The sequence below is a fragment of the Palaemon carinicauda genome, unplaced genomic scaffold (genome assembly GCF_036898095.1).
Source record: "Palaemon carinicauda isolate YSFRI2023 unplaced genomic scaffold, ASM3689809v2 scaffold1224, whole genome shotgun sequence".
Taxonomy (NCBI): domain Eukaryota; kingdom Metazoa; phylum Arthropoda; class Malacostraca; order Decapoda; family Palaemonidae; genus Palaemon; species Palaemon carinicauda.
The window spans coordinates 32,617-45,001 of NW_027168732.1; the positions used below are offsets into that span (position 1 = coordinate 32,617).

Here is a 12,385-nt window from a genome sequence, read left to right on the forward strand (position 1 = left end):
TCTCTCTCTCTCTTGACTTAGAACCTGAGAGAAGAGCCCAATCATATATATCGTTAAAACATATTATTGTTAAAGGAAAAAAACTGAAAAGTTCCTTTATTAGGATCAAAACCATTAAGTTAAGAAAGAATGAACAAAACGCTAGACACGGTTACTCTACTGCAACGTGAAACCGTGAACATTCTTTCTCTATCGTAACGATAGAGTGCAAGTTGAACGTTCTGAACGTCAACAACTGCAGAGACAAAACAAAACGTTAGTTCAACTTTGAAAACAGTACGAGACTGTCAAAGAAAATCTTTCAAACTCTGTGGCGGAAATAGCATAATATGTTAACAGGTAAAACCGAAATGACGGGCTCAAAGTTTATTAACTTCGGTAAAAGACCGCCTACTATTAGGAAGGTCGAATATAAACAAATATAAAAATTAATTTTAATGAGTTTATAATAAAAGGAAGTTAATCGAAGAGGCCTATAAGAGGCGGAGAGATATAAAATAAATCTATAACTTTTGTTAAGCAAAATTAAGAAAGAGAGTCTATACTCTCTTAGACACCAACACTTCCGTCTAAGGGAAGGGTCGGCCATTGAAAGGTGAACGAGAGTTCATACTCTCTCGTCACCATAATTAATCAAATTAATTCCAAAAGCTAACTAAGCTAATATAGAAGTTTCCAGTAAAGCGACAGCCGAAATCAAAGAGAAATACTTCACCAAAGTCGTGAAAATACTCCAAGAACATAAGCGTATCCCAGAACGTCTTGCCGGAAGCACGACAGAGGAATAATTGAGGAGGTGTCAACAAGAAGTACTTGAGTACCTGGCCACAGGTGGCGCTGGTAAATACACCCCCTTCTAGTATTGTGATAGCTGGCGTATCCCTCCATAGAATTCTGTCGGGCAACGGAGTTGACAGCTACATGATTATCGGGTAAGTTTAATATTGAAAAAAATACCTTAAGTCTTTGGTTAAGTGAGGAATGAAAGAGAAAATATTTATAGAAGAAGAATGAAACTAAGAGGAATTATGGATATTTAGCTCATTTGTCACATAGGTAATCAAGACGATACAATTTCAGAGAACAGATATTTTTCATACTAAAAACTCGAACCATCCGTAAAGTGAAATAAGAAACTGATTATTGCAACAAACATCCACCAGGTGTCCAAGGCTGGACTCTCGGCAGATACAGTACAAGTTTGGTATGGAACAAGACTCAATGTTTATCATAAAAAGAAATATATTTAGCATCCACCATCACGTTCCAACTCTTAAACCATAATTAAAAAATATGTAGCAGTCTTTCCATATCAGAATTTAATTTCCGGTTATCAGAACATAACGTAACAAATTCCTTTTTAAATAATAATGACATCTAAATTTAATTTTCTGTAGTCTTTCCATATCAGAATTTAATTTCCGGTTATCAGAACATAACGTAACAAATTCCTTTTTAAAAAAGAATGACATCTAAATTTAATATTCCCAAGTTCAAATACAGCACTACGAATCTTCGGCTCTCAGTTTAAAGAGAACTTGAAACAGACGTAAGATACAAACAAAATGGGTAAAATAAATTTCACATTCAATATGTTGTCATTTTAAGGAATACAAACCTCATACAACAGTCATAGACTACTGTATTGCAGCGTAATACATTCTCACAAAATATACAAGAATCGACAAAGAAAAAAAATATTCCAATATTTAAAAAATACCAATATTATAACCCTAATTTCAGCTAATTCTTATTCTCTTTTATCTTCTCTAGTAGCGCATCCGCGTCTTCCGTCGTCTTAACCTTAATCAACATCTTAGTTGGCTCTTTCGCTTTTTCAGCATCGGTTTCTATTGGAGGATTAGGAACGCACACGATAATCACACCATTCTTGCCCGCACGAACGGCCGGCACAGAACTATTGAGAATAATGTTAAGTAAAATATTTCCTAAATTTGTGTACGCTCTAACCAACAACTGAGTCTTTTCTTCAACCTTTTTGAGATATACCGTGCCTACACCTCTGTCTACGTACGCTCCATCTTTCATGTAAAACAACTTGCATTTCTTATCGTAAAACGAACCCTCTTCCTTAACCTCGTTCACCTCTACTTTCGGGGGTTCATCGCTGGCTTCCTCGGTCTTGTCCCCTTGATCGTTGTTCAACGCAGGTTTTGCGTTTCCTACTCCAAAGCTAAACCCTGCGCCGCCGTCTTTCGAAGACGTGGAGTTCAAACCACCGAATAGGCTCGTGCTATTGCTCTTGCTAGATGAATTGCCAAAGGTTAGTCCCTCCGATTTTGTAGAACTAGAACCGAAACCAGTAAAATTGAACATGGGCGCAGCCTTCTTTTCAGTGTCGTTAGAACTTGACCCAAAAGTAAATATGGATTTGACGTCCGCCGGCTTTTCCGCTGCCGCGGTTTGAAGGCCAAATGTAAAAGGTTTAACTGAAGTGGTTTCTTTGGATACTTCCGTTACTACTGGAGTGTTTTCTTTCCCGACCGCCAAGTCCTTCTTGGATGAATTCATTGCCGAGGCCCCTTCAGATTCCTTGGAGGAACCAGCCTCTGGTGGGTACTTTTTCACCAACTCTGAAAAATGCTTTTTATAGCTGTCGAACACGGGCGTGAGGTTGACGTGCGGGTTTTTATCCAGATGCTTTTTGATCCAGACAAGCACCCCTTCATTCAGTGCTTTGAGATGGGTCAAGAAGATGGCGCTCTTTCCTTCTTCTTCCGAACCCTCTTTGATGTCCATAGCACCGTTCGCTTTAGGTTCAGATCCTTTGGCATTGGAGAAAGCGGAGTCTTGCGTAAGTTTCAGAGGCTGCGATGTCTTCTCCTGAGCGGGATCACTTTTGGAATTCAGTTTCCCGGAGGAGTTGTCCGAGCTCTCCTTCGAGACGCTGTTCAGGAAATTGAATGTGGGTGCGGCGGAAGTTGTCGAAGAGGAATTAAAACTAGAGAAGACAGAAAGACCCTTAAATACCGACGGCGCTTCTGCCTCCCCGTTCGTTCCGCGTCGCCGCGCTGTCTTTATCTTTCTACTCGCCAGCTGTTCTTCCGAGGCTTGTCGGAATGTGCCCATTTCCTCATGTTCTTCTTCGGCTTCCCAGTTGTCGTGGGTCAGTTCTTTTGCTGCTGTGCGCTTCGCCATCTTGATCTGAAGAGAAACATGAAAAAATCAGTCCCGACTTCGCTTGCATTCAGACATTCAATGCTAACATGAATAAAAAAATTTTAAAATTCCTTTTATAAATAAGGTTCAAACAGTATACAGTAATTGAAACACTTGATATGAAATCCCCTGTAAATCATTCAAATGTATTGTTATTTATACAGTACATACATATACTGTATACAACAATCCTGATGAAAATGTTATGATGGTTATAAATAATCAGAACAATTACCAGTACTTTTTAACTAAGATTGTTAGAAGTAATTCCACAATCTCTTCTCGGTCAATCTATCTTTACGGACATGAAGAATGCAATAAACCTATATAGTCCTTAATTATATAAATCACACTTCTCTTATCATAGAATCATAATGGAAGAAAGTAACTAAGCAAGCAAGGGCACACATGGCTGACAGCCAGTATTAACTCCTGTCCATCATTATAGTAAAAAATTGTACAACTAATCTGTATTTTTCCTAGCAATACAAATCAGAGTCCTTTAAAATAAGTAGCATGTCTTCATCGTAACTGGATCAGCTGTTGAATGTGTTAAAAAGAGGTGGTTAACGAGAGGCAGTGAGTGAGGACAAGGTGTAAGGTTTTCAGATAGCACTGCAGAGCCGTCGCAGGACACAAAAGCGCCTCTTCTCGTTCGCCACCCGAAGCTCTTCTCGTAGAGAGGGGGCTGTGCCTCGTAACTAAGGGTGATCTTCTTCCACCCCTCAGTTTTGGGAGACTAGGGCAGAGAGAGAGTGCAACTCGCCTACTGTCTTCGGCGATGCTAAAGCTGCAAAAGAGTTTTGAGAGTCAGAACCCTGGCTGACGACATTCTCAAAAGGCTCGAACAGGTACAGTACGCATAAAAATCTCAAGAAAGAGAGTTATGTTCACCTCCTGGGGCTCGCGGTTCCTGGGTGAGCAAGACTCCTCGGAGCTCCTCACGAGCATAGACACCTCCCACGTGAAGGAGGAGGTCAATACCCTTCAGTAGAAAGACTAAGAGAAGCTTCTCTCGGTGAAGGAAGATGAGGAAACCTACAATCTGCGCTTGAGCTGCTGCGACCAGAGAAGTATCCCTTTTACGAGACCAATCGCAGAAGATGGCCCACTTTCCCTGGTAGACGGCTGCAGAGGACAATCTCCTGCAATGATTCGCAAAAAGCCTTTCGCTCGGAGGAGATGCTAAAGGATTCCAACCATAAAGTTTCAGCGACTTCACGGATTGGCAGTACCTACGAAGGGAAGGCTGACAAAGAAGTGTGGGCTATAGGGAGTTTTCTAAGGACAATGACTAGAGCTAACACATTGGGAACCTAATACTTGAGGCCATCTGGGAGCTACCAGGGTTTTCCTAAGTTCTAGCATAATTAACATTCGGTTGATTAAGCTGAAAGGAGGAAAGGTATAACTTTCCAGGTGATCCCATGGGCATTGGAAGGAGTCTTTGAACACAACTTTTGGTCTGGAATGGGGGAACAAAACACGGAGAGCTTCCAGTTTAGCCGACTTGGAGAACCCGGCAGAACCAGAACCCTGTGTATAGTCAGGCTCTTACTCATACCTAGGCGAGCATGTTCCGAAGGATGATTGTACCTATGGTATGGCACTTGCCAACGGTTATGGAAGTGGATACCCAATCCAGAAAAAGAATTGCCCTACGAGAAGGAAAACCCCTATTCAGCGAGAGTCTTTGGACCTTCTGTTGCGCTTGAAATGGAACAAACGTGTTGTTTGCTGACAAGGTGAACGTGAAAAGAAATGCCTGCAATCCACAGTGCGTTCCTTATCTGGGGAGTCTGTAAATGCTAGGTGCGTTGAGTGAGTATTACAAGAAAAACGCTCACAAAACGGAGACGCTAACCTAGTCTCAGGTGCTCTCTCATGTCTGGTACAGATGTTCATACCATTCGTATGAAGGAGAATGCACCTTAGAACGGCTGTGTCCAGAGATGCCATTGACCTTGGTAGAATAACCTTGGTCCGAGGCCTGAGTGCACAGAGGTGATTGTGAGTGTTAGAAGAACAATATCTAACTGCCAAGTATGGATTACAAACACTCAGAACTCACCATGAAAGAAGTTGAACTAAAACTTGAATGATGATGGTGATGAAATTGCTGAGCAATAAAAATGACGAAAATGAAGGTGATAATGACTTTAACTGCCCAGCTGATGAGGGCGGTGCCATTTTCTGGGACACTTCTTCCACTTCTTCCGAAGGTGCAACTGTAGTAGTAGCAGAAGGAACTGTTTTTTTTTTTTTTTTGCAAATCTGCAAAAACATTGTGATTGGCAGTTACGGCCACTACTTTTTCCATTCAAAGAGCATCTCATACCGATTTATGACTTCGTCAACCATGTTGCAGAATTGTAAAGAAGAAACTGTTTGTCGTCCCATCCCTGTGAACCCCTCTTGCAATTCTTTAGCTAGGTTGCAGAGCTTGGCGAACCGTTCCAATGTCAAGCCAGTTTGGTCGACAACTTACTTCCGTTTTTTACTGCATTTCTTCTTCTTCCTTGTTCGCCGACTTTGTCATATCTTCAAGGTCTGCGTCGGTTAGCAGCTGGGAGTGGCAGTCTAGTAATTTGTCGGTCTCCTGTGTTCATTTCTGCAAAGCCCTTACCTCCAACGATAACAGCCAAATGCACAGCTTTCTATACTGCGGAATGTTGGATTTCGGCAGGTGTGAATCCTTTGTCGTAAACAACCTGGAACCACAACTTCTTCCAGCTAGTGTTAAATGGTGGCAGGCTTCATTTCTCACAATGCCTTCTGGATATTTTGGAGGTATATAGCAATTGTGTACTACAGGCAGTATGCCTTTTAAAGATGAAATCTTTGTCTTCTTGGGCGTCATCCACGGAAGCAACCAGGTTCGCCAGGGCATTCCTCGTGCATAGGACCTTGAATGCCCTGATAACCCCCCCGGGCCATTGGCTGAATATGTGACATTGTGCTGGCCGGCAGGAACTCAATCTGAACAATTCATACGACAGATCAGTAGTGTGGCCACCAGCCTTGTCCATAAGGAGAAGGATTTTGAAGGCAATCCCTTCTCTAATAGGTAGACCTTGACTTACGGGATAAAACACTGATGGAGACCAGTCGGAGGACAGCATCTTCGTTATCCAGACTTTGGATTGCGTATCCAGTGTATGGATAGCAGTCTTGTTTTTGTTTATTAAAGCTCTTTGGTGTTTTGACTTGTAAATAAGCCCTGGCTTTAACAAAAACCCCACGGGTCACACGATCCTTGTCCAGTATGCTTTAAAGCCAGATGCTTTTTCTTCCCCTTTGAACAGGAAAGTTCGCGATGGCATTCTTTTCCAAAAGAAGCCTGTCTTGTATTCATATTGAAAACTTTGGATATAATTTTCTTGAAAGTTTCATTGATGTATGTGTCAGTAGTGATTGTGTCAGCAGGAGCAGCCTCGCCATGCAAGGAAATGCTTTATAGGCCAAAGTGATTCTGAAACTTTATGCAAACCACCCTCTGCCAGCAGAAAACTGCCGTTTTTTACATGGTGAATGCGGATCTTCTACATCGTCTTCATCTTTTTCCACTTCTACGAGGTCGCAACTGTTGTTGTCAGATTCCTTAGCCGGGAAAGTCTTGTACAGCTCCCAGTCTTTGTTTGGATAATGTTCGTATCTAAAGCGATGTTCTTTCGGCAGTCGGCTATCCATATGGCCAAAGTAGCTTCCATACGGACGATTGTTTTATTACAATCTGTAACCACTCTATTTGCCGACTCATTAAAGGTGATGGCAGTCGTCTTCCTAATGTTAGTCTCGTTCTTCTTGTAGTGAACAGTAGATTCATTTTCTTAAAATTGGCGGGCCACAACCGTGAATATTCTCTCTTTCTTCGCACATATCAGTAAGTTTCACCTTCTCGGCGAGCGTAATCATTCTTCGTTTGTGTTTAGGCTCGGTACCAGCCTTGGAAGAAGCAGCTTGGAGCCATTGCCAGGGGTTTAAATTGAATCAAAGTTCAACACAAAGAAACCACAAAAAATCACACAGCACAGCGTAAAGTATACAGCTCGGCAAGAAAGCTTGAAGCAAAGTGACCGTAAGATAGAGACAAGGGGAGATGCTGCGGGATCAGGACCTGAGCATCGGTCAAGCACCACTCACAGGCCCGATTACAAAACGGAAAGCTGTGATTCGTCGTCTACCTCCCATGCACGAATCACAATGCACTTTGTCACCGAGATGGTATGCTGTGTGTTTTACCAACAACGTGACACGTGGTACTGTATGGACATCGCATCCCAGATGATTCTTTTTTTTATGTCATGTGAGTTACAAGGTCAAATATGTTTCTTTGCTATTTTACGCTTGTTTTGTTGTTCCTAGACTAGGAAATACTATTTACAGTATTATTATTTTCATGGATTTACCAAGAAATTTTGTCATGTTCATATACCGTGAATCACAGGATACATTACAGTGAACCCTCGTTTATCGCGGTAGATAGGTTCCAGACGCGGGCGCGATAGGTGAAAATCCGCGAAGTAGTGACACCATATTTACCTATTTATTCAACATGTATATTCAGACTTTTAAAACCTTCCCTTGTACGTAGTACTGTTAACAAACTACCCTTTAATGTACAGAACACTTAATGCATGTACTACAGTACCCTAAACTAAAACAGGCACAAATATTAAAGGCAATTTTATATCATGCGTTTCCTAAACACGCTAAAAAGCACGATAAAAAATGGCAACCAATGTTTTGTTTACATTTATCTCTGATCATAATGAAGAAATAAACTGGAGGTAGAGCTTTGCTTATTACCCAGACATATTTCCCATACTTTTCCCTTAAAACTACATCACATCTTCCTACTTTGGATATATATACAGTATATATATATATATATATATATATATATATATATATATATATATATATATATATATATATATATATATATATGTGTGTGTGTGTGTGTGTGTGTATATATACAGTATTTATATATATATATATATATATATATATATATATATATATATATATATATATATATATATATATATATATATATTTATATGTACAGTATACACATATACATACCTACATATATACATACATACGTATATACATAAATACATGCATACATATATATATATATATATATATATATATATATATATATATATATATATATATATATATATATATACTGTATATATATGGGTTATGGAAAAAATCCGAAGTGGTGAATCCGCGATGGTCGAACCGCGAAGTGGCGAGGGTTCACTGTATATAAAAAACTCGGCAAGGTTGTGAATCCGCGATAATTGAACCGTGCAATAGCGAGGGGTCACTGTATAACCCTGCCTTTCCAACTAGGGTTGTAGCTTACCTAGTAATAATAATAGTTGTATATGCTACACCTCTGGGAAAGAAAAAGCAGTCGTTATTATGAGCGGGAGGAACATCACCTAACGGAATCAATTCCGTACTGATAATCGTGTGGACTACTTACTCGCTCAGAGGCGTGAAGACATTCACCTCTCTAGAACTAACCAATCACAAGCATCTAAGAGTGAAAGCTCGGACGAAGTGGGCGGGGCTTTCGCCACAAAGGTGGGCGACTTTGATTATAGGGGCATGTATCGTTTGAAAGGAAAGAAATGGGAAAATTTTAATAAATTTTCGGGGTAAACGTTGATGAACCGAGCTTATGGAGAAGAAGCACTATGAACATCAAGTGAGTGTAGAAATAAAAAATTTTATTATTAACATAAGGCTTTATTTCATACCAAACATGTACTCTGTCTTGTAAGCTAATGACATCTTTTCCCCCTTTAAATCTTGAACTTTGTCTTCCTATATTTTCCCCATATTTGTATTTAGGTAGCAAACCTTAGGGTCGGGCATTCGAGAGAATAATTTACGGTATATATAAACAGCTGGTTGGTTCAACTCTTTCATAATAAGTAAAAAATTCATTTCCCTTTAGAGGTTCTGCTAACCTTAGTTTTGCTCAGCCTATACCATAGCCCCCCGTCACTGAAGGCGCCTCAGGAAGTAGAACGTGATATATCACGTGCATGCTGTACAGTACATTTTAAAAAGCAGTTGCCTACTGCATCCGTACATCATGAACTCTTTATCCAACCAGCAGAGAGTAAACGTTTTATAATTCTCATCGTTAATGATAAGGGAACAATAAACATTTAATCTCCCCTAGAAAAGGATATGAAAAATCTTCCGAGTATATATGGTCAAAAGGGGAAATCCACAGAGAATTAAACATCCATACTTTATTGTACTTGATGCTAGTTGAGGATACTGTATAGGGGGTAAAACCATACATATGGCCTGCTATGATTCCAAGCATATACAGTGAACCCTCGTTTATCGCGGTAGATAGGTTCCAGACCCGGCCGCGATAGGTGAAAATCCGCGAAGTAGTGACACCATATTTACCTATTTATTTAACATGTATATTCAGACTTTTAAAACCTTCCCTTGTACGTAGTACTGTTAACAAACTACCCTTTAATGTACAGAACACTTGATGCATGTACTACAGTACCATAAACTAAAACAGGCACAAATATTAAAGGCGATCTTATATCATGCGTTTCCTAAACACGCCAAAAAGCACGATAAAAAATGGCAACCAATGTTTTGATTAAGTTTCTCTGATCATAATGAAGAAACAAACGCATTTACTGTACACATCTGTGTATAGGTTAGTTTTTGCCTCGATTATATAGATTATTCAGTACAGTATGTTGATTTTGTTATTACCAATATGTATATATATATGGGTTATGAAAAAAATCCGCGAAGTGGTGAATCCGCGATGGTCGAACCGCGAAGTAGCGAGGGTTCACTGTACAACAGTACTATACTTTATATATGATTCCATTCCTCTTATTCCTTACATGGTACCCCAGCCTTCCTCCGATACGTCTGAGAATAGGAGCATCTCCGGGGATGGGCATTCTACGTTCACTATAGGACATTTGTAGTCTCCTAACCAATACAGGTCCTCCCTTACTAACCAATGTTACGTGGGTTAACTGGTGTTTGTCATCTTTGGCTGCCGACCAATGCCTCTTCAGGCACCACTGAAGGAATCTCTAGTGTAATCTCCGTTGTGCTAAAAATTTTGGAGCCTTTGTATATCAGCGGCCAGTTCCTCATGCGTTGATTAAAAATGAACATCAACTAACCTAAGTTTTCCTCCCTAACCTAACCTATAAGGCATGTCCTTACCTACATACTTAATGGGGGGGGGGGGAAGCCCCCGTGCGACCCCCCCCCTTACACTGCCGTATTCTAAATTAGCCATAATATTACATACAGGTGGCCGCTATCATACATACACCCCAAAAATTTTTCCAGAAGATATTTAGCCCAGAAGATGTGGTTTGCGAAGAGGAAGGGTCGTGAGACTTTCCCGAGCCTTGCGACTCATTTGCCCAGGAATAATGCATATTGATCGACTGATTGATCAAATGGCATTATTTTCATGACAAAAAAAAAAACTATTTCCAACTTGAAATATCAAATACCGGTACGTAACCTAAAAATTGACAAATTGACATCGAAATTCACAAAGTCAAAGACATAAATTTGCCCCGCCATTAAAACGGCACCCTCTTTCGTAATCCGGGTTACCAGTTTTGGGTAGCCAACAAGTTACGCTACCTTCAGACATACAGATACAATAGGCTTATCGCAGTTTATGGGGGGTAGAAGCAAATATAGATCGGCGGACGCAGCCTAATTTCACGACTCCGAAGCCAGAAGTGAATTTCCCGTTTTCTACGCAATGGTAGACTTTACTCGCTGTTAGGCTACTCGCTAGCTTTCATAACCTTTAACAAAATCAGCGGGGTAGATTTTTCTAAGAAAACAATATGATTTTTGGCATAAAAAAAAGAAAACTAATTATACGCGTTTTGAACGGTTCTAATGGTTTAAACTGGCGGCAAATGACCGTTTTACCGGCGGCAAATGACCGTTTTACCGGCGGCAAATGACTGTGTTTGAGATATTGGACTCAAACCTACAGCCCCCCCCCCCCAACAAAAAAAAAAAAAAAAAAAAAACACTTTCACAATAAAATGCCTATTTTGAAAACACAGGAAAAAGGGGTATGTTTCCCCCCACCTGAGGAAATGGAGTATTCATAGCTGTTCGCCGCTATAAGAATAGATTCTCCAACCAACCTACAAAACACTTTTCACAGAAAATCACATTATCGGGAAAAGGAGAAAAAATACTAGCCCCAAAATGGGAGGTTTTAAGAATTGTAAAATAAAACCAAGCCTACATCCTAGCCTTAGGTATCCCCCTAACCTTATCGGATTTTGGACTAGGGTAGGCTAGGGGCTAGCCAATGTCCATGTATCCCTTTTATAATGATTAAACAAGTTTAGATAATTGAAAATCACATACATTAGGTCATTATAATGCCTAAAATATTATTATATTCCTAAAATAGGCCTAATAAGGTGCCTAGACATAGGACTATACCGGCATATGGAATAAGCCTATCCAAAGCTTATAAAACCTCAAATATAACATAAAATACAATAAATTACAATAAATTCACCATATTTAATCACAAAACATTAAATAAATCAACATAAATCATTACTTTATCAAATTTAAACCGTACACATGTCATTCGGCCTTGAGCCTAGACCGAGTCGGCAATATTTTTTAAAAACCCGAATTTCATGACTTTTTAGGTAATTATATTAATTAATTGTAATTATAATTAATTATATGGGTTCCATACACCCCATTACCCACCAATTTACACCATATACGAGCACTGAATCTTAAATAAACACTATGTTAAAATAGGCCAAATCTGTAGGGTTACAATGTCTGGTTCGAGTCAGACATTTATTATGATAGGAAAGGCGCAAAAGATTTAGAATTTAACTTTTTTCATAGATTAATTTTGATAAATTTTAAACATTTTTTTGTTATATTAAATTAAAAAATAACTTTTTTTAATATATTGAATAATTATCATCCTACAAAAACAGGTTTAATGTAAATTGAAACTCCTAGAATGTAACTTTTTTCATAGATTACTAATCATTTTTGATAGATTTTAAACATTTTTTTTATATTAAATTAAAAATAACTTTTTTTTTAATATATAGACTAATAATCATCCTACAAAACCAGGTTTAATGTATATTAAAACTCT

The 12,385-nt window shown here is 39.2% G+C and overlaps 1 protein-coding gene across 1 annotated transcript; it reads right to left on the reverse strand.

Moving 5' to 3' along the window:
* Positions 1-1,024: 1,024 nt before the first annotated feature.
* On the reverse strand, positions 1,025-12,081 carry Nup50 (nuclear pore complex protein Nup50). The gene is made up of 2 exons (XM_068367904.1): positions 11,977-12,081; positions 1,025-3,165 (listed from the first exon to the last, which is right to left on the reverse strand). Exon 2 carries the CDS (start codon positions 3,157-3,159, stop codon positions 1,744-1,746), a length of 1,416 nt encoding a protein of 471 aa, XP_068224005.1. The 5' UTR covers positions 3,160-3,165; positions 11,977-12,081; the 3' UTR covers positions 1,025-1,743.
* Between the last annotated feature and the right edge of the window lie 304 nt (positions 12,082-12,385).

Coding starts and splice junctions, on each gene's coding strand:
- Nup50 (XM_068367904.1), bottom strand. CDS start 3,159: ATGGCGAAGCGCACAGCAGCAAAAGAACTGACCCACGACAACTGGGAA.